This window comes from Amblyomma americanum, chromosome 9, assembly GCF_052857255.1.
Source record: "Amblyomma americanum isolate KBUSLIRL-KWMA chromosome 9, ASM5285725v1, whole genome shotgun sequence".
Lineage (NCBI taxonomy): Eukaryota > Metazoa > Arthropoda > Arachnida > Ixodida > Ixodidae > Amblyomma > Amblyomma americanum.
Genome location: NC_135505.1, coordinates 128,450,731 through 128,470,151, shown reverse-complemented (window position 1 = coordinate 128,470,151; position 19,421 = coordinate 128,450,731). Strand labels below are relative to the sequence as shown.

General features: G+C 47.7%; 1 protein-coding gene across 3 annotated transcripts in view; it reads left to right on the top strand.

The window, feature by feature from the left end:
• The first annotated feature begins 3,656 nt into the window (after window positions 1–3,656).
• Window positions 3,657–19,421, top strand: part of LOC144104308 (uncharacterized) — a 38,794-nt gene continuing 23,029 nt past the window's right edge. Inside the window, exons 1-4 of one of the 3 annotated variants that reach the window (XM_077637223.1) lie at window positions 3,657–3,785; window positions 12,244–12,491; window positions 17,073–17,177; window positions 19,002–19,076. In XM_077637223.1, the coding sequence (XP_077493349.1) occupies window positions 12,258–12,491; window positions 17,073–17,177; window positions 19,002–19,076 (414 nt within the window). In that variant the 5' untranslated portion in view covers window positions 3,657–3,785; window positions 12,244–12,257. The other 2 variants (XM_077637222.1, XM_077637224.1) reach the window with 2 other exon arrangements.

The window sequence follows — 19,421 nt, the reverse complement described above, 5'->3', positions numbered from 1 at the left end:
CTCGTGGCGCTGAACCCCTGATCCCGCGGCGAACATTCCTGGCAGCATGCTGTTTGGCGTAGGAGTGGTCCCTGTTTTTTGCCCTCGGCTCCTTCATTAGGGGTGATTGAGGGCAGTAGCTAGCGTCTTAAAGGCTTCGAAACGTTGGGTTAATATTAGTGTTTGGTTGGAGATGTGCAGTTTATTATAAGTGCTTTTTGGTATTTGCTCTTGAACATGCTGTAGGGGCGGTAGTTTTAAACGGTGTTAAGGGTAGGAAGTCTAGCGGAAGTTTGTGTGCCGAAGGTTTTTGTATAGGAATTTTGGCGGGCTTTTAGGCTACGTAGCCGGTCAGGCGATGGGTCGGCAAGCTAGGAAAGTCCGGGTGGACGGGAAGTTAGTGCAGTGCCAGGAGCGCGACCGTTGGTGCTATTTAGACGAGACCGAGTTCGGGAGCTTAGCCGAGGCAGGTGGGGCTAGCTTCGCGTGCAAGCTATGTAAGCGTTTTGAGGAGGCCGTTCGGACGTTGAAAGGGGAATGGGCAGCTAGGATCAAGGAACTCAAAGGGTACCTGAAGGTGGAACGAAAGGAACGGATTAAGCTAGAAAATCAGGCCGCCGAGTCACTTAAAAGGGAGGGAGCTAATGCCGACCTGTTGGAGAGAATTGTGGGCGACCTTAAAGAGGAGCGGGAAAAGCGGGCCCAGCTAGAAGAGCAGGCAGAAGCGCTCAAGTTCGCGGCCGGCAGGACACCCCGGTTCGGAGCAGTGTCATTGCAACATTGTAAAGCTGACGCAAGTAACTACCGTCCCATAACCGTAACATCTGTGGTTTACAGGGTGGTGATGCAGATTATAAAGTACAGACTGCAGGCTTGGGTGGAGAACGAGGGGGTGCTAGGCGAACTACAAAATGGGTTCCGGAAACAAAGGAGGTTGGAGGACAATCTGTTTTCATTGACGCAGTGTATAGAGATTGCTGAAAAGGAACACAGGCCCCTATGGCTAGCATTTCTCGATATTAGGGGAGCCTATGACAACGTTATTCAAGAGTATTTGTGGGACATACTAGGCACATTGGGTGTGGGATATCGAGTAATTAATCTATTAAAGGATATATATATTTATAAAGGTAACAGAGCGCTCATAAAATGGGAAAAAATGTATCAGGGCCTGTAGAGATACAGCGGGGGCTTAGGCAAGGATGTCTTCTGTCCCCTTTGTTGTTCATGTTGTGCCTGCAAGGGTTGGAGACCAAGCTAGAGCGGAGCGAACTAGACTTCAACCTTTCTTTTTTCAAGCAAAGGGAATGGATTAAACAGTCATTACCGGGAATAGTATACGCAGACAATATCGTGCTAATGGCTGACAACAATGAAGATTTGCAGAAGTTGATAGACATTTGTGGTACAAGGGGGGATAGTTTAGTAAGAAAAAATCAGCAGTCATGATATTTAATGATGAAGGCGGCGAGCATAGAATACAGGAGTTCACACATGAAGTAGTGGATGAGTAGAAGTGTCTTGGGGTGTGGATAAATAACGGTGCTGAGTATCTGACAGAGCATGAAAAATATGCAATGAATAGAGCTGTTAGGAATGCAGCTGTCATGAAAAATAGGGCACTGTGGAATTACAATAGGTATGAAGTGGTAAGAAGGATCTGGAAAGGGGTGATGGTCCCTAGCCTGACCTTCGGTAATGCGGTCCTGTGTATGAGGCCAGATGTTCAAGCAAGGCTAGAAGTTAAACAACGGGGAGTAGGGAGGTTAGCTTTGGGAGCACATGGCAATACACCAAATCAGGGGGTACCGGGTGATATGGGATGGGCGTCTTTCGAGAGCAGAGAGGCTAGCAGTAAGATAGCATTTGAGGAACGATTGAGAAAGATGGAGGAAAAGCAGTGGGCTAGGAAAGTTTTCAGATACCTGTATATAAAGACGACACCAAATGGAGGAAGCGAGCTAGAAAATCGACAAGCAAATACCTGGACAGCAGTAGGGGGCAAATCAGCAATTATCGGTTAAGAAAAAGGTTAAATAAACAGAGAGAGCTCTGCGGAAAACAGCGATGCCGACGAAATCGGCACTAGGAACATACAGGACCTTGAAGCAGAAAATTGCAAAGAAAATATCTTTGATAATTCTAGGGGAAGCTCTTTGTTGTTTGAGGCCAGGAAGGGGGTTTTGCGGACTAAGACATATAGAGTCAGGTACCACGAGATAGACACTTTGTGCGTTGTGTGTGGAGAGGAGGAGGAAATTCCTCAACACTTCATACTTTTCTGTAAAGGGCTTCACCCTACAGTGGAAAGCAGTGGGGCTGATTCATCCAAGGCACTGGGTTTTAAGGACAGCGAAGGGAAAGTAGATTTTAAGCGGGTAGAAGTAACCAAGCGAAAATTATCTGATTGGTGCCTAAAATCAAAACAAGAGTAAAATTTCACAAGTCATGGCTAGGTGGCTTGAACCACCGCCCGATTTAAACTGTTCAGCCTAATCCATCCCTCCATGCTGCCAGGCAAGTTGGCAGATCTTAAGCAAGCATCTGCTTATGCTACTGTGTGCCACTTCTTTATACCGTGGGACCAAGTCTCAAGGCCGTTTTAGAATTCGTCGAGTCCCAAACTAACACCACCCCTAGAGCTTAGAGGCTTTGATCAAACTTCGCTCTACATACTTCGTAGCGCACCGCTAGAGCGATCTAGCCACAAGAGATATCCTACACTATATTAAATCAATTTTAGAACAAAAATAGCGCAAGACAACAGCGTAAAAAAAGGGCAGCACCCTGTGCTGTGAACAAAATTATCACTTTTGAAAAAGACATAGCGCATGAAGACAGGACTGAGCAGAGACAACACAGGACGAGCGCTGTCTTCATGCAGTTAGCGCTCGTCCTGTGTTGAAATCTGCTCTGTCCTGTCTTCATGCGCTTTGTCTTTTTCAAAAGTGATGCACCAACAAGCCCAAAAACAATAGACAGTTTTAGCTGAGCGTTTTTACGGCCAGCGGAGAGTAGCAGGAGCGCAGACGCCACTGCGCATGCGTACGTCGCCGGGCCGGCCAGCGGTTTTACGGAGCGAAGCTTACGTTCGCTGGGAAGCCCTCCCCAGCGGAGCGATAGGCAGCGAGCGAGCGTGCGTAAGAGCGCGCGGGCGTGTATGGGTATTCAAGATGGCAGCCGTCAACACATGCACCGGCGCTGCTGCGTTGTCGAATAATTAACCGAAAACACACAATCTGCCTTTACTAAACAGTTTCAGCGCATTATTAGCAGGCTTAATTGATATTATTTTCACTCTAACTCGAATTGTGACCGATGGGCGGAGCAACAGAGCAAGCGGCTCTACTCCGCTCGAGAAGACGGGTGATCCGCCCGGCTAAAACTGTTTTCTCGCGCGCCTCTCTGCTGGCGTATCCCGCTCACCCGCTCGCCCCGCTCTCTGTAAAACGCTCAGCTAAAACTATCTAATATGCTCATGGTTTTTATAGTCAGCGGTGCTATTCAAGCCTGTCGTACTCTGCATGCTGGCTCGCCACGATACAGGCTTCCAAGCGCAAGCAGAATGGTATTGCTTGGGAAGTATCAGCCTTGCGCCCTGGCGCTTTCCGGATAGGAACTGATAAGCGCCGTCTCACTCCGAGATTTGTCCCTTTGCAGCGCTGCTAATTGTGAGCAAAAAGAAAAAAGAAAGGAAAAGACCGCTGCGTTGTTATCACTCGTTCCCATGGTAGCGGATGGGCCGTATCAGACTTCGTCAGTTCCTATTTGAGGCTCGGCGCTTGGCGTGGACACGCCGGCGAAAGGTGGGTTGTTTTCGCAGTATCTTCGTCTCCATACTTGAATGCTTCCCGCTTCTGGCGCGTATTTTAGCCCTAGTTGCGCAGTAAGCAGTTAACTACGCCCAGCAACGCGTATTGCTTGTGTTTCAGCATGGATGCATTTTGTTGTTGAACGTGACGCACATCAAGAAAAAGACAGGTATGAATTCGCAACAGCATGTCAAGTTTCTGGCGAACCTAAACTCGCCAGAATCGAAGAGAGCTTCGTTTTTTTAGTTTCAAGAACCGCCTTGGGTTACAAGCGCTTGATTTCCTTAAAGCTATTTACAGTGTTCACGCTTAAACCTTGCCTAAAGCGTTTAGCTTCCTCGTTTTTGAGTACTGGGTTCATTTCTTTGTTTCTTCATGTAGTGCTTCTGGGGGGGGGGGGGGGGGGGGGGGAGAGCCGCCGCGGTGGCTGAGTGGTTATGGCGCTCGGCTGCCGGCCCGAAAGACGCGGGTTCGATCCCGGCCGCGGCGGTCGAATTTCGATGGAGGCGAAATTCTAGAGGCCCGTGTACTGTGCGATGTCAGTGCACGTTAAAGAACCCCAGGTGGTTGAAATTTCCGGAGCCCTTCACTACGGCGTCCATCATAGCCTGAGTCGCTTTGGGACGGTAAACCCCCATAAACCAAACCAAACTTCTGTGGGTGTTGTGCAGAGATTTCCTCTTCTGACAAGTCTGCCATGTTTCGGCGCTCACAGCCCGCAGCATGGTGTTGTAAAATTATCGGTTCGACACGTAGGTAGTAACCCTTTAATGGGGAAACCAATAACTAAACTGCATTTGACAGCATTCTTCGAAAGTTCGCAGCTGTAAAGTGCTTGGCGGTGGCTAGCTTCGGAGCGTTTGCTTGTGGCACATGCGAGTTTTGCCATCCTGCATGAGTCACAATATGCGGAAAGCGCCCGCTTTAACGAATAAGTAATTAGTGTTCGCCGATTTATTTCGCCTAGTTTCTACACAAGTCAGTCCTTCGCGCCGTCTTCCTCCCCACAACGACGGAAACGTAGTTTTTTGCATGCACTTGCTCCGAATTTTATCGGTGGTAGTGACATTATTCACTGCGAGCAGTAGCCTAGTTACGAATGCACATCTCAACAAAATCTCAGCTGTGATGAGCGCCTTGTACTGCGAATCGTGCGTAGCATTGACGATTGATACGTGGCTGAACCGTGAGTTCCGGCGTTCCGCCTAGTAATAATAATAATAATAATTGGTTTTTGGTGGAAAGGAAATGGCGCAGTATCTCTCTCATATATCGTTGGACACCTGAACCGCGCCGTAAAGGAAGGGATAAAGGAGGGAGTGAAAGCCTAGAGAGATTAAAAACGAGACAATTACTTTTGCATCTTCGTTGAGTCAGCGGCAGCACTGCTGACTTCCGGGCTGGCTGGCCGCTGCTACCCGGCTGTGAATGTATGCCTGTGCATTCGCCGAGTACGAAAGCGCTCCGAAGACGGGAATCGCTTCCCGCGCATGTTACCCGCCTGCTTCTTCTTATCACAGGAAGGAGAGCTGGGGCCGCCAGTCCGTTTACACTCGCAGCCGACGAGCAACGGGTTTAGCGCCGTCACGAGGTCGTTCCCGCCGCCATCGCCAATGCACGGCTATTTTTGCAAATGCAGAACAGAGGGCGAAGCACATATCTACAACTAACTGTGCGTTCCGCAAAACACAAAGACGCGGGGACCGGGGAGGAAAAAAACGATCAATTCCCATGGGTTAAGCAGCGCATGCTATAGAACTTTTAACATTTTTCTTTTTGGGCGCAGCCATGCTTCCACTGGGCTGTGTCAGCAGCGTTCTCATTGACGCATTTCACACAGACCTCTAATACGCATCCGCAGCACATTCCACCTCGCACGGGCTCACAATCAAGCTGTAGACAGTGACAGTGTGTATAGGCGGACCATTTTTAATCAATAGTTATCGCTGGATATCGCGTGTTCAGCCGGAAGCAAGGCCAGAATGTAATCTAGGCAAGCGTTTTGCCCTTAGTGTGTGAAATTTTTGGGCACGAAAAGAGGATCGCGCGTCTCTTGTACAGTCACCGTAGTTTCGCATGTGATTTGATTGACGTCACTTGTGGGAACTGCATGGCTGCTGCCGTCTGGCGACAGCGCGCGTTTGTTTCCTGCTTTCACACTTTGTTCTGGCGCACTGTCTCTTTGCTGCGTGGGACGATAAACAATGGAGCCATCACACGACCGCTGCTTGCCGCGCATACCTGCAGCAAGACTATTATTGTGGACACAATTGTGTCCGCAATAATACTTAATGATACGCAAATGTGACAGTTAACTGTCACATTTCCTTGCCTTGATTTCTGATAATGATGTACGAGCGGCTGTGAAAGCTGATGTGCCTTGACTTTTCTTCATTTTTCACTTTGGTAGGTTGCCAGGTACGTGAACTAAAGATCCAAGCAATCTTGTCGTAAATGCAAACGTTCTGTTTAGAGCTCGGAAAGGTCGCTCATATTCCTTCCTACAAGCATGCCAAGGCGATCAGGCACTTCTTTAGTGTTCCCGAACTTGTTGCAGGTTATGGGTGTGCATAAGTGACAGCATGCATAGCAAATGACACGGGCCGTTTCTTGGCAATGCAACCACTCATGCTCTCCTGCAACCACTCGTCTAATATACTCTGCAATTCCGCAAGAGGCTTAACTCGCTAGCGTCTCTCTGCAACTCTTCACGCTTTTCTGACTTCACGCTCGTAAGTCTCATGATTGTGCATATTTGCTCCTAACAATGGCATTTGGCTGCAGTATTTTATTTCCTTTATTTTTATAGAATAGCTTGTTTCACCTTGCGCAATTAGACAACACGGATGAAATGAATCAACAACTCAAAGCTGGTTTTGTACGCGGTACTCAGCACTAACTGCCAAAACAAGCTGCCTGGTGATCGTTACTTTAGCTGCCGCAAACTCGCGCAAGAACTGCGCGCGTACGCATAAAGGACCACAGAAAGGGGTGTTTGAGCTCGGCTTTAAGATGCTTGCACTATGTAGAGTACAGGCCACCGAGCGTCCATGCTGCGTACAAGACCTCAGAAGCGAGCGGGAAATTTACAATACATTTTTAAAAATTCCCGCTTTCGCACCTCGCGGCGACGCGCGGTGCCGAGCTTTTGCCCGAAAACCTGGCAGACGGCGCCACGTCTTGTAAATGAGGTCAGCAGCCGGGGGTTATCATTGGTTCAAAGCGCAACGTTCTTTCGACGTCACGCGCGGCCGCGGCCACTCCGCGCGCGCCGCAGGCGGCAGAGGTAGGGAAGGGGCCGAGTGATACCCCTGTCACACGGGTACTTGTAAGGCATTAGAAATTAAGGTCCTTTGCCCCAAAGGCGCGTGACGCGCATCTACACGGCAAAGCGTCGAGACCTTTGCGATAAAGTTCCGTAGCAATAAAGGCGGCCGTCAGCGGCCTTAAAGTTGCTTAAAGGAGCAACCCAGACGGCAGCGCCAGCTAGCGAGCTCAAAGAATAAAAAATTGACGCAATTTTTAGCTTTGAAACCGTAAAAAATATCTAATTTATCTTATTCAATGGTTAATGTTGCGTTACAGTGCACTTAACCGTAGAGGAGGCTATGACTAAAGACATCCACACTGCTAAGAAAGGACTTGAACGCTTTTCAGCAGCCGCATCTACACACACGTGCTTGCGCATCTCGCTTTGCTGTTTTTTCTTCGTTTGCTCTTTGTTGAGTGCGTGTTTTGAGTTTGCTTGTGTGCACAAAGACACAAGCAATAAAGCACGCTTCTCGAACACAACGAGGAGCCGAACGGAAAAGTGCGCCTACCATGGTCGGACCGAGAACGATGAAAAAAAAAAAGAAAGTTTGTTTCAAAATATTCGTTTCTCACCGTCAGAACGCTCGTTTATTATCGTGATAGCTACTTTTTCCAACATAAACGAATGCACTCTAAGGTGAAGTGCTACCGTCTGCTTTAATTTCATAATGTCACTAGCGCTGCTTCACACACAGCGGTGACTTTTGGCATTCACGGAGGCCGCGTTCTAGCTCCTTTAGATTTGCCGTGTAGCAGCGTCGCTGCTCCTTTTCGGTTTTCCTCCTTTAGTGCAATAAGACAACTTTACGGCAAAGGCTGAGAAGAAGTCCCGTGTGACAGGGGTATGAGTGGGGCTGGCGGAGGAGGGCCGCCGTTTTAGCATGGGAGAGGAGAGAGAAAGGCGCGAAGACGCGGAAGTTCAAATTTTGTCTGCATATAACTTTGCTTCCACAAAACGCATTAAAATATTTCTTGCTGAGGATAATTATCAACCGTCGCCTTTTGACATCCAAGACATATCGCACCTTTATTGAGACCTCCTTAATGGGTCCCTTTAAGACCGCGGCACTCGGTTCCCAATTCAACACGGTAGGCGTCTCCAGCATTTGCTGACTGAGCCATGTTTGTTTTGTGACTTTGAAAGTTTACTCCAGATCTTCGCAACTGACCATGTTGAAACGCCAATAGAAGTGTTGAAACACGTACAAGTTGTTCCTTCGCAATAAGAACCGGCCTTCGAAGAGTTCACGCAACTTAATGGAGGGGGAATCTTTGCAGATATTTTTATTTTACTCTGTATTTACGTATTTTTTAGCCTATCGAACATAATTTTATGGCTGCTCTCACAAAATCTCTCTAACCTGAACTGTTATATATTCAGAAAATTGCTTTATAATATTTCTAACGGATATTTTTTTCCTCTGAATCTCCTCAAAAGGCTGCACAGTTACGAAACTGTGACAGAAGGCTGGTTCAACAATTAATTGCATTCGTAATGGCCTGCTACAGGCGAAGGCATTTCCAATTTCTCTATTTACAAGACATATCTGGAGGGGCAAGAAAATTTAACACAAATACAGAATTATGTACATTTAAATGCAAAGAATCGCTTGAGCTGCACTACAGTCCTAGGAGTGCAACAAATAATAAACAAATAGTCGTGAAAAAATCTGGAGTAAACTGTGAAGGATGAAAACTATTATAGCACGAACTTTTTCTTGCGAAAGGCAGAGCCGCCACAGATCACAAAAAAATTTTTTTCGACCCATTCCAGTTCCATTTTCACAAAGAACTTCGGGCAGCATATAAAGAGACATGCAAGCAGATCCCATAACTGTTAAAAATCACTTATTCGTCTTTTTTTTTTAACTTACAAGCCGCGTCCCTCCTTCCTTATCGGCATAATGATTTTTCATGAGCTGGGGCAAAATTTTTTTGTTTTGTTCAGCGCACCCACGCCGATAATTTCTTTCGATAGATATGATTTCCACCTTATCTAAGGCTACGTCATGGCCGGTTGTTGCGGTTTCTGCCACACCATCGAGGACGTGACAATCTTCTCATCAGTTCTGTCCTCTTTTTATCCTTCTTGGTAAACATTTTGTTTTTCCTGATATACGAGAATGGCAATCGCCGAAAGCTATCTTATCATCAGTATCAGAAATCTTTAAATGTGGCAAAGCGTTGTTTACGTTTCCAAATCTCTGCAAAATATACTAGTCGGCATGAACGCAACATACGCCGTGTGCTTTTTGATGACCCGTCCCAGGGCTTAGCTTTTGCTTGGGATATAGCTTCTCTCGATATGTCTCGACTGCGAATGCTAGTCGATCTTACTTGTGGAGACGCATTCAGTAAATCGTTATTTTCTAAGCGGGTTTTGATCGTGCCATGTTTCTGCTTGAAGCTATCCTCTTTCGAACACGCGCGAGCTGCCCGGTTCATAAGTGACACGACTGAGGTTTAGTGGGCTGATGGACACCCAGGTCAGAGATCTTAGTACCGATTTCCTATTAACAGAAGGCACTGATTAGGTACCGTCCGGTACCTTACACTGCTTGGGCTGGTAGGAGAGCCTATTCTGAGGGATTCCAAGATTTCGGTACTGCAGTTGTCTTCCTTCTGAGCAGTGAAAGAAATGGAGCCTTCTGCATTATTTAGGCGATACAAGAAGGATCGAATTTGCCTCCTGCTTCATCATTAATTTACCCCAGATTGATTCCATTGAATGGCAGCATACATCCGGTGAGAAGTCTCAAGACAGATGTTCGCCAGGTGTTTTCAAAAGGAAACAGCCCACTCAGTTGTCCCGCTGCTCACATTCAGGTTATTGTGGGAAAACCGTAATAAAAGCTATTCCAAGCTGCTGTTCTCTCACAAATAACATCATCAACCTGAGTACACCCACAGCAGGGCAAAGGCCTCTCCCATGTCTCTCCAATTAATCCTCTACTCTCTCCAATTAACCCTGTCACAAACAGTGCCCCGCAAATAGAAGCCATTGGTGTAAGGAGCAGGAAACACCGGTAGAGGTCTGCAACAGTCAGGTGCAACCTGCAGCGTTATTTCATAGGCGGTGCGAGCTGGTGGTGGTGGTAGTGGTTTTATTAAAAATAATAGTAAAAAGGAAGGAAAAGATTTTTGCTAGCTCCGGCATCTGCCATCGATACTGAAGCACCTGAGCTGGGGCAGCGGAAATAAAGGACAGCAGGCAGAATGGAGAAATGAAATGAAAGAGGTGAGGGGACAGGAATAGAGGACAGGGGGAGAAGTAATATGTACAAACTATTTACACAATAAGAAATGTGTCCAGGTTGTGCGCGTGATTAGTTCATTTTAGAGGAATTAAATCACAAACGCGCACAGCACTGTGTAGGTTACAACTGGAGTGGGGCGTCCAGTTATTAATCGTTCAAGGTAGAACTCGCGGAGCGTTCGGTCACTGCGTGTAACTACCTGACGGAGAACAGACGGGACGTCAAGCCCGTGTGTTCGAGGAATGCACAGAGGCTCACCAAAGTTCGCTCACGAGTGCGCGCACTGCCCTGCGGCCACAATAGCGTCTTGATGGAGTCTGGTAGTATGCCCTGCGCCCTATAGGCCGCGAGCATATCGCGACGAGCATCGGCGAACGCGGCACAGTGAAGGAGCAGATGTTCTAGTGTTTCCACTGCACCGCATCCGTCACATACATGGCTCGTCGCGATTCCGTGACGCACCCGTCGTTCCCCGGGCCACACGCAGCCAATGCGCGCGCGGAGGATCATTGCACGTTGTGACCGTGGAAGTGCGCGACAGCCGGTGACACTGTCGATGCGCTCACCTCCCGCGATGCGTGGGTCGGGGTGCTGCTTTCGGAGATGGTCGTGAATGGCCGCACGCACGTCCTCCAGCGCAAGGGGCAGATCGCTGGCAGGTAGTTGGTGTGCAGCGGTCGCGAGGTCGTCAGCTTCTTCGTTGCCGGCGATGCCGCAGTGACCGGGCACCCACTGTGCACGCACGGCACAACCTCTCTGCGCGAGGCGCTCGATGCGCGAGCGAATTTACCGCACTAGTGGGGTACCGCGGCCATTAGATTGCAGGCGGCTGAGGGCGGCGCGGGAGTCGCACAGCAGAGCACTCCTGGGCGGCGGAGGGCCGAGGGTGAGCAGCAGGTCCAGCCCGAGCCGGATCCCCATCATCTCCGCCGTGGTGGAGGAGCCCAGGAAGGCTGCGTGTTGCTGGCTGTGCAGTCGCAGGGCGGGGATGGTGGCCGCCGCAGCAAGGGAGCAGCTGTCGCGGGCCACTGAGCCGTCGGTGTACACGAGGAGATGGTCCTGGAGCTCCTCGTGTATGACGGCTCTGGCCAGCTGCTGCACAGCGCAGAGGGGTGTGCTCCGCTTTCCCGCGATGCCGACGATCTCTCGCTGTACCTCCGAGGCAGCAAGCCAGGGCGCGCAGGAGCCGTAGGGGGGTGGGCCTTGGGTCAACTGCTCATACTCAAGCAGCGCCGCGCCCATTCGTGAGCGCGGGTGCGAGCGCATACGCTGCAGCAGCGAGCCGCCGTCCGGTGCTCGGTGAAGCCGGTCGATGTGATTCAGTGCCCTGCGCTCTGCTTCGAGCTCAAGGGGCCACGCTCCTGCCTCGGCCAGCGTTGCGGCGCACTGCGAGTTTTTGGGCAGGCCTATAGGCACACGCGCAGGGACTTGGGGTGCTGAAGCTCGAGCTTCTTCCAGCACGGTCAAATGTCATTTTTTTTGTTGGGGCCCACTATGTATAGAAAGTCGGCAGCGAGTGTTTACAGGATGCATGCGCTCGACAACAATTGCTGTAATCCTGCTGCAGCACATATTCGCTTGTAATTAATATCAGGAGATGATGCATTGGCACCGCTTCATCGTATACTTGGTGCCATTTGAGGCCTCTTCTTCCGTGACGGCGATGAATTACCCCCCCTCCCCATCCGTACCTCATAAACTCTTGCTGGTGACAGAACCTTGCGCACTGAAGGACGTCTTTTGAAAATACTCAAGAACAATATGCATATTTCTAATTGCATTGCCATGACAGAGGGAGAGGCTTAAGCAAAAAAATAAAGCTTCAGGATATTGCGAACTAGTAAGAGCATTCCGCCTAAAAAGTAACTTCATTTGACCTGCAGAATCGTGCCGAGGGATGCCGGTCAAAGCGCTGATCCGGGGATTCAAATCCCCCGTGCCCCAAGATCTCCAGGTGACCTTCTACGACGACTTGCCGCCGGATGCTGTGTGCTCACAATGCGACAACGTGTCGGCCGTGCTGCACCGAGATCCTAGAGGTCATGGCTACTGCACATCATGCCGGAATATGTGCACCGACCGAAACCTCTTTAAGTGTTCAGTGTGTCGGATGAGCTACCGTCTTTCACAGGTAAGATGCACCGCTTGAATCCCTCCATCACGAATTATTACTGCCGCGATATAGAGCGCAGGTCATTATTGGAAAGTTCATCTGCATGGCCGGAGCGGTGCGCTTTTATGTCGCCATCTCATGGCTCGTTCTTATCAAGAACCCAGCCTTTGTTTCAAAAAATTTAATTCGTATGTAAATACGGTGAACGGTGCAATGTAAATACGAGGCGCCGTTTAAGAAACCTCGCCAAGCACACATTGGTAACGGGCACATAAGAAGAGCGAACAGTTTTGTGCATGACTTTACCTCTAAATGCTGACCTCATTACGTAATGTACTTGTAGTGACATTGTGCTCATCCGCAGAGACAGGAGGGGTTAATATAATCATTTAATTCGAATTTCATTTCATTATGATTTTTTTTCGCGCATCCAATAGTCATACCCTTGCTGTCACTGGAATCACACTCGAGCAAACGGCAAGAATCGAATTGCATCGGACAAAGCTAATCGTACAGCAGCGGCCTTACATTTATTACATGTCTTTCATCCACTACTTACGAAAAATGTTGACAGCACAAATCGATGCTAATGGTCCGAGAAGGCATAGCATAGAAAAATGTGACTTCATTATTATCGGTTTCCACTTGTTCACACCATAAAAACTCTAAACTATCATTAAGCATTTTTTATAGGGAGGGGGTTATATTCAATACATTAAGGCATAAAGGGGGTACGTAATGACGGCTAAAAGAATATTTTTGTTAATTGAATGAAAATAGATTGGCGCAAAAGGAAAAACGCGGCAGCTTAACGAATTAAAACCGAAACAACAGTCTCTCACAAACTTTCCTATCGCTTATTGTTTCATCATTCATCGTCGATGTCATTGCTTTTAAATTTTCTTTAAAATTGCATCAACCATGTGCTGCCCTGCTTTTTCGCCGGCCGTTTTCAATCTCCAGGCCTGAATCTGTAGCTTGTTTATTCCTTTAGACCGTCGTCAACAGATTCATTAGCTAACACTAGACTGCCGTCAGCGAAAAAGAGGCGCAAGTTTGGCGGGAAATTTCATAACAAGGGCATCTCTTTCTATACTGACCCTATGAGAGCCCTCCAAAACGGCGCTGTTTTTGACAGATTGAGGAGCCCTTTCTAGGTCGCGAAAATCTTTAACAGAGGAGCGTAACTACTTGTGCAAAGAAGATAACTACGTGCCAGCAATCGGTCCATAAGAATTGAGGCAGTATCCCCAGGGTCAGGAAGTAGTGGGCACCCGCGATGGAAGAGAGGCGATCCGCGATAGCGCCTTTCGGGCGTTGGCAGCGACAGTTCAACGCCAACCTTCTAGCTTTGCGCGTTAAAGCAGCATAGACGCTCAAGGGTGGTCCAGGTTTAGGAGTCTGTTCGCTTAGCTGTCTCATTCATATGTAACAACATATTGATCGCTTTAACACCGCACTACAAAGTTACGTTTCAGGGACGGAAATTCCTAATGGCAATTCACGCACGCTTTCTAAAATACTCGTGAAAATAATTGGAGGGGATACTCTAGCTCCGCCTTAAGGGTGCGACACCAGAGCGTGAAGGGGTAATGCTCACAAATTCGGACTTGATCATTCTCGACTTAACATTCAAAGATCCCTGGAAGTCCTCATACCACTCCTGGCGCAGCGATGCAGCGATTACGCGATGCGCCACTGCCCTGCGATGGCAGGTGCTGCCACCGGTGGGGCTTGTGCGACCAAAATCGCTCTTCCCAAGTAACCAATCATTAACTGCAACCTGCCAAATTGGCCAGTTTGTTCACAACCCGATGGGCAGGTTGTGATGACGCCACAAGGCCAAATCACTTAGGTGTCCCGCCTGGTTGCTTCTACGCAGATGTTTCGCTCACAGCGTCGCCGGCGACGCCTGATTTTCCGCAGGACGGGAGAGTTAACGCTTTCGCGTTAAAAAAATGTGTAGCCACATTTACAGTCACGAAGCATGTTTTCATTTTTATGTCCAATTTCTGGAGCATTGCGTTTCTCATGTATAGATCGCCAATGTCGTCTCAAACAGCTTGTATGACATGTGCAGTGCGAATTACTTCCTTTCTGATGAGTCTTGTAGCTGCACGCAATGATTTCGCTAATTATAGACAGCGAATCATAGAGAACAGCACAATGCTTGCATGTTTTCTTTCACATTGCGAGGTGTATCGCATGAAGCGCTTTAGAAACCGTGTTAAGCAGGGAAGCATTTCTTGAGCACCGGCGTTTACAGCATATAGCTATGATACGCACGCCCCACGGCTACCCAGGCGTGGATGGTTTCCTTGACCACGTGACCACGTTATTCATGTGCTTCGCTATGCGTTGTTCGTCTGTCAGGCACCACATGTAGCCGGGAGGTGAGTGCCCACAGACTTGCGACGGGTCCGTTATTTGTAGCATACGCTTTGGACATTGCCTGTGAACGCGCAGCCTGATTCCATCCTTAAATCTTCATCGACATATTTTGAAAAACAGAATGGGACATCGTTTACGCCAGCCGACGTAAAGCGGGGGGGGGGGGGGGGGAGGGTGGGACCGCGTGTCTGAGTCTTGCTACTTCCAAACGCCAATGTTCCAAAAAATGGAACATTTAGGTAAAGCTGACCCTCATTGAAAGACAGAAGTTGTAGGTCTTAATTTTTTTACCTAATCAACAACTATTAATTGTTACTTTGTTTTCTCTTGCATTTTATCGGGTTTTTTCCCCGCCAGCGGGCTCCAATAAACACCCAGCTGCGAGAAGGTTCGAAATATGTCCTTTTATCATAATACCTAAAAGTCGTTAAATAAATCGATTATAAATAATATAGTAGCGATGTTTTCACAATTATCATACAGCATATGAACACAAAAGTTGCGAAGAAGGGTGTATTTTGAAGGGAAATAAAACATTGGGTTTTCGTGCTCCAATTAAGGAACACTGGGAAATAAAGGGTTTAGGTGCGTGAAGTGACCAGACAGCGCCTTCAGCGCAAGGCGCCCGGCAAAAGGTATGTGCACGTGGTGGTCACGTGATCGGAGACACTGGGTGGTCGCAATTAGCACTACTAACACAACGTAGAGGCAGGAAATCTCCGCTTGAACTGCTAGCACTCTGCATCATAACTATATTAAATGAGGAACAAGTTCTTTGGTTTTGTCGTTACTGACACTGTGCGTGCGTTCTGAAAATAAAAAAATCAACACTGTAACCTAATTCTTTTATTTGCATGCTTCCGGAACGTAAATATTCTATTAATGGTTCTCTCATCTATATGCATTTAATGGTAGGATGATCACTCATATCACTCACCTTGCCAGCCAATAAAATTTAATAATTATTTGTTAGAACTCCGACAGCTAGGCCCAGCCTCGTCCTCGCGCCTCACTAAGTAAGCACTAAGTAACTAATTTAAAATTTTTAATTGGCTGAATTGTACTGACTATAAATATATTTACAAACACCTAGAGAAAAGACATCAAGATCTTGAAAGCAGCAAAGGAAGTACTGTAGCTCACTTAAGTTATATTCATGGCAGTGCCTCCATGTGAACTAGCACCTAAATTCTTCCAAACTTTACAGTGGCCAAGCTCTCGATCACTAACATTACCTCTACTTTGGTAACCTTGAGACGTGAAGAACGTATATGTGCATTTTGCGTACGCATAAAATGACATCGCGTTCTTTGCACGAGTTTCGAAAGGAGAAAGACTGCGACCGGCACACCCGTTTGGCGTTAGGCAATAGGCTAACATTTTATATAGATATATTTGTATATATAAATATGCGTACCACTTTAAAAGCCACCTTTCTTTATCGATCTTGAAGGTCATTTTGCTTCTACGCGAAAATTTTTCGATGTCAATTCATTGCACTTAGCAAATTTTGCCCGCCGTGGTGGCACTCGCCCTGGTGGCCATGCCACTCGGCTGCTGACCCGAAAGCCGCGGATTCGATCCCTGTCCCAGTGTCAGTGCACGTTAAAGAACCTCAGGTGGTCGAATAATCCGGAGCCCTCCACCTCGACGTCTGCCTTAGCCTGAGTCGCTTTGTAACGTTAGATGCTATAGAGCCAGCCTAACTTTTCCAAATTTCGTAGTTTTTAGTACTTAAAGAAAGTGTCAGAGGCCGCAGTTAGCTCCAGAGAAATTATCCACTAATAATAATAATAATAATAATAATAATAATAATAATAATAATAATAATAATAATAATAATAATAATAATAATAATAATTGATTTTTTCGGGAAAGGAAATGGCGCAGTATCTGTCTCATATATCGTTGGACACCTGAACCGCGCCGTATGGGAAGATATAAAGGAGGGAATGAAAGAAGAAAGAAAGAAAGAGGTGCCCGTAGTGGAGGGCTCCGGAATAATTTCGACCACCTGGGGATTATTATTATCTTTAACGTGCACTGACATCGCACAGCACACGGGCGCCTTAGCGTTCATCCACTAATTGTTTCTATACATTTTTAGCTGTTCTATTCCATTTGGCTTAACCAGCTCTGCTCATTCATTTTTTAGAATCACTAGAAGAATACAAGGACGCTTATTTCTTGTTAACATTTTCATTCCAGCTCACAACAGATGAATCTACAGAGGGGAAAATCGCTTTGAAGAAGATCATTTGCCCCAAAACTACTGAAAAAAATCCAGTGTACATAACATTCAGCGCACTTAAGGTAAGACATATCTGCCTCTCATATGGAGGATCTTCTAAAGTTATTTCTTATCAAGATTCTTCTCATGCACGGAACTCGCTGCGATCAGACTATTCTACGTCAGCAAGAAGAGAGCTCAAATGAAATTTCTCAAAACTTTTCGTTTCCAGCCGTGTGCAAAAAACTCCTAGTGCCCTTTATCGCTTTGTACGCATTGCAGGCGAACTACTTGCACTGAGATCATAAAAACAGAACGCACTGACATTTGACGTCATGTTAAAGCTTTTAGTAAAGGACGTGAAACACGCCCTTTATTAAAATCCCTCACGTGTACATTGCTCAAGGAATCTGTGCCGGCATGTTGCCCCACATTTGTAACTGCGGCTAAGGCGGGTGCTGATTCGGTCGTCACTGAATGCCGTACACCTTGATGCTATACGGTCTGGACTCTATGCGGGAAAAGGCGGATATCAATAAGTTTTCCTGCTAGTTTTCTTCTACGATGTTTTAAATATTCATGGCACTCCCAGAAGATGTAGGTAGTGGTTTCCGTACTACGGGAACGACGGCACAGTCCTTCGTCAGGGAATTTCTCGTAGGTTTGTGAGTCTTACGTCATGTGTCAAAGCGCTACTTTTCTCATCATGTTGTCGATTTTGCTCTAACTAGCTCAGGGCGCTGTGATCTTTTAGGAACTGCGGTCTTTTTTTTTTTTACTGTGAAGTCTGGGCTAGTGTCACAATGTAAAAAATTTGAAAATTCTGACGTGTGTCTTTAGCCTCCGAGAATGAAGCCCCAAAAACCCCAGGAGCATCATGCAAACTGGGAGCATGTCTACACCGACGGCTCAGTGAACCTTACCAGTTCTTCGGACTCCGGGGTCGTCCCCGTAAGGGCTACAGAAATTATAGTTAGGATAGCTCACCAGACTTCTTCGACGGGTGCATAACTCACCGGGGCACAGCGGCATAGCAGGCAGTCACAGCGTAGATGAGGACGCGCGAACTGCTCACCCTGATGCCGACTACTGTGCGAGCGCGGGAAGGAATCTCAGCAACTCGCCAGACTCCGCATCCAACACCTACACCATACAGACGCTAGTCAGTAAAATCTTCAAAGTGACGCCTATTTTAACCATGGGGACAAGGTCTGCGTGTGGACGCCGGTACGCCGTCGAGGTCTCCCCGAGAAATCCATGAAGCGCTACTTCGGCCAGTATACGGTTCTTCGCTGCATAGGTGAACTGAACTACGACGTGCTGGCCGAAGGAGCGCGATCGTCATCTCGTCGTTCCCCACGCCCTGAAATTGTGCACGTAGTCCGGCTTAAGCCGTATTAGGCGAGATAATCGCCTGCATTTTCCACTGCCTTTTACATCGGCCAGCAAAATTTTCTGAGGCCGTGTGTGGTTTTCCGCTGCGTGTTTTTGCTCTCGGGTTAGCATCGGGACGATGCTTCTTTATAGGGGGAGGTAGTGTAGCGAAGAGAAAGTCGAAGCGCGATCACCGCGTGCCGACGACGACGACGCTGCTGCTGGCGGACCTGCCTGTTTTTGGGCTCCTGCTTTCACCTTTGCTCGCCGCCGACCTCTACATCAAGCCGTGACAATACAATGGACCGCCAAAGTGACGAGGAAAAATACCGCATTGTAAGTCAAGTGCAGTTACTCTCGATCGTCTCCTCGCTTGTTTGAAAGCGTGAGCAAATGGGTTCATTTTCCCGCCCCATTGTTGTACTACAACTGTAACTGTTAAGATTACTTTTGCTGCAATGAGTTCTCACTCTTTTGGATATGGCGTCCTACTGTTCGCAAAAAATACTCATTTTTTACTTCCTTTTCTCCAGGTCCACCTCGTAGATTGCCCGTGCTTCCAAGTTGCTCACGGTTCCGAAGTGTCGGATCACGCATCTCCCGTTACGGTAATTATCCCCTCTCTTTCGTTGGCAGCTAGGGATAGCGACATCAGTGTCAGATCGCTGAGAGTTGAACATGGATTGAAAGATGGCTCCCAGGCCGTTGCGGCAGAAAGATGTGGTCTTAACGTGCACAGAATTGTTTCCTGCAAGGGTAAACTGACACTAAGGAGATGAAGAAAAAAAATTGGGTCGTCAAATTTTCGCGGAGAATGTACTTAGGTCGGGCACGTTTTTCCTATCGCTGAACTATATCAACTGCAGACCTGGACTACAGGTTTAAATAATAGCATGCAGTCGCCGATGCTCTTAAGCGGCAATGGCGTCGGGTGTCAAACTGCCCACGCCCAC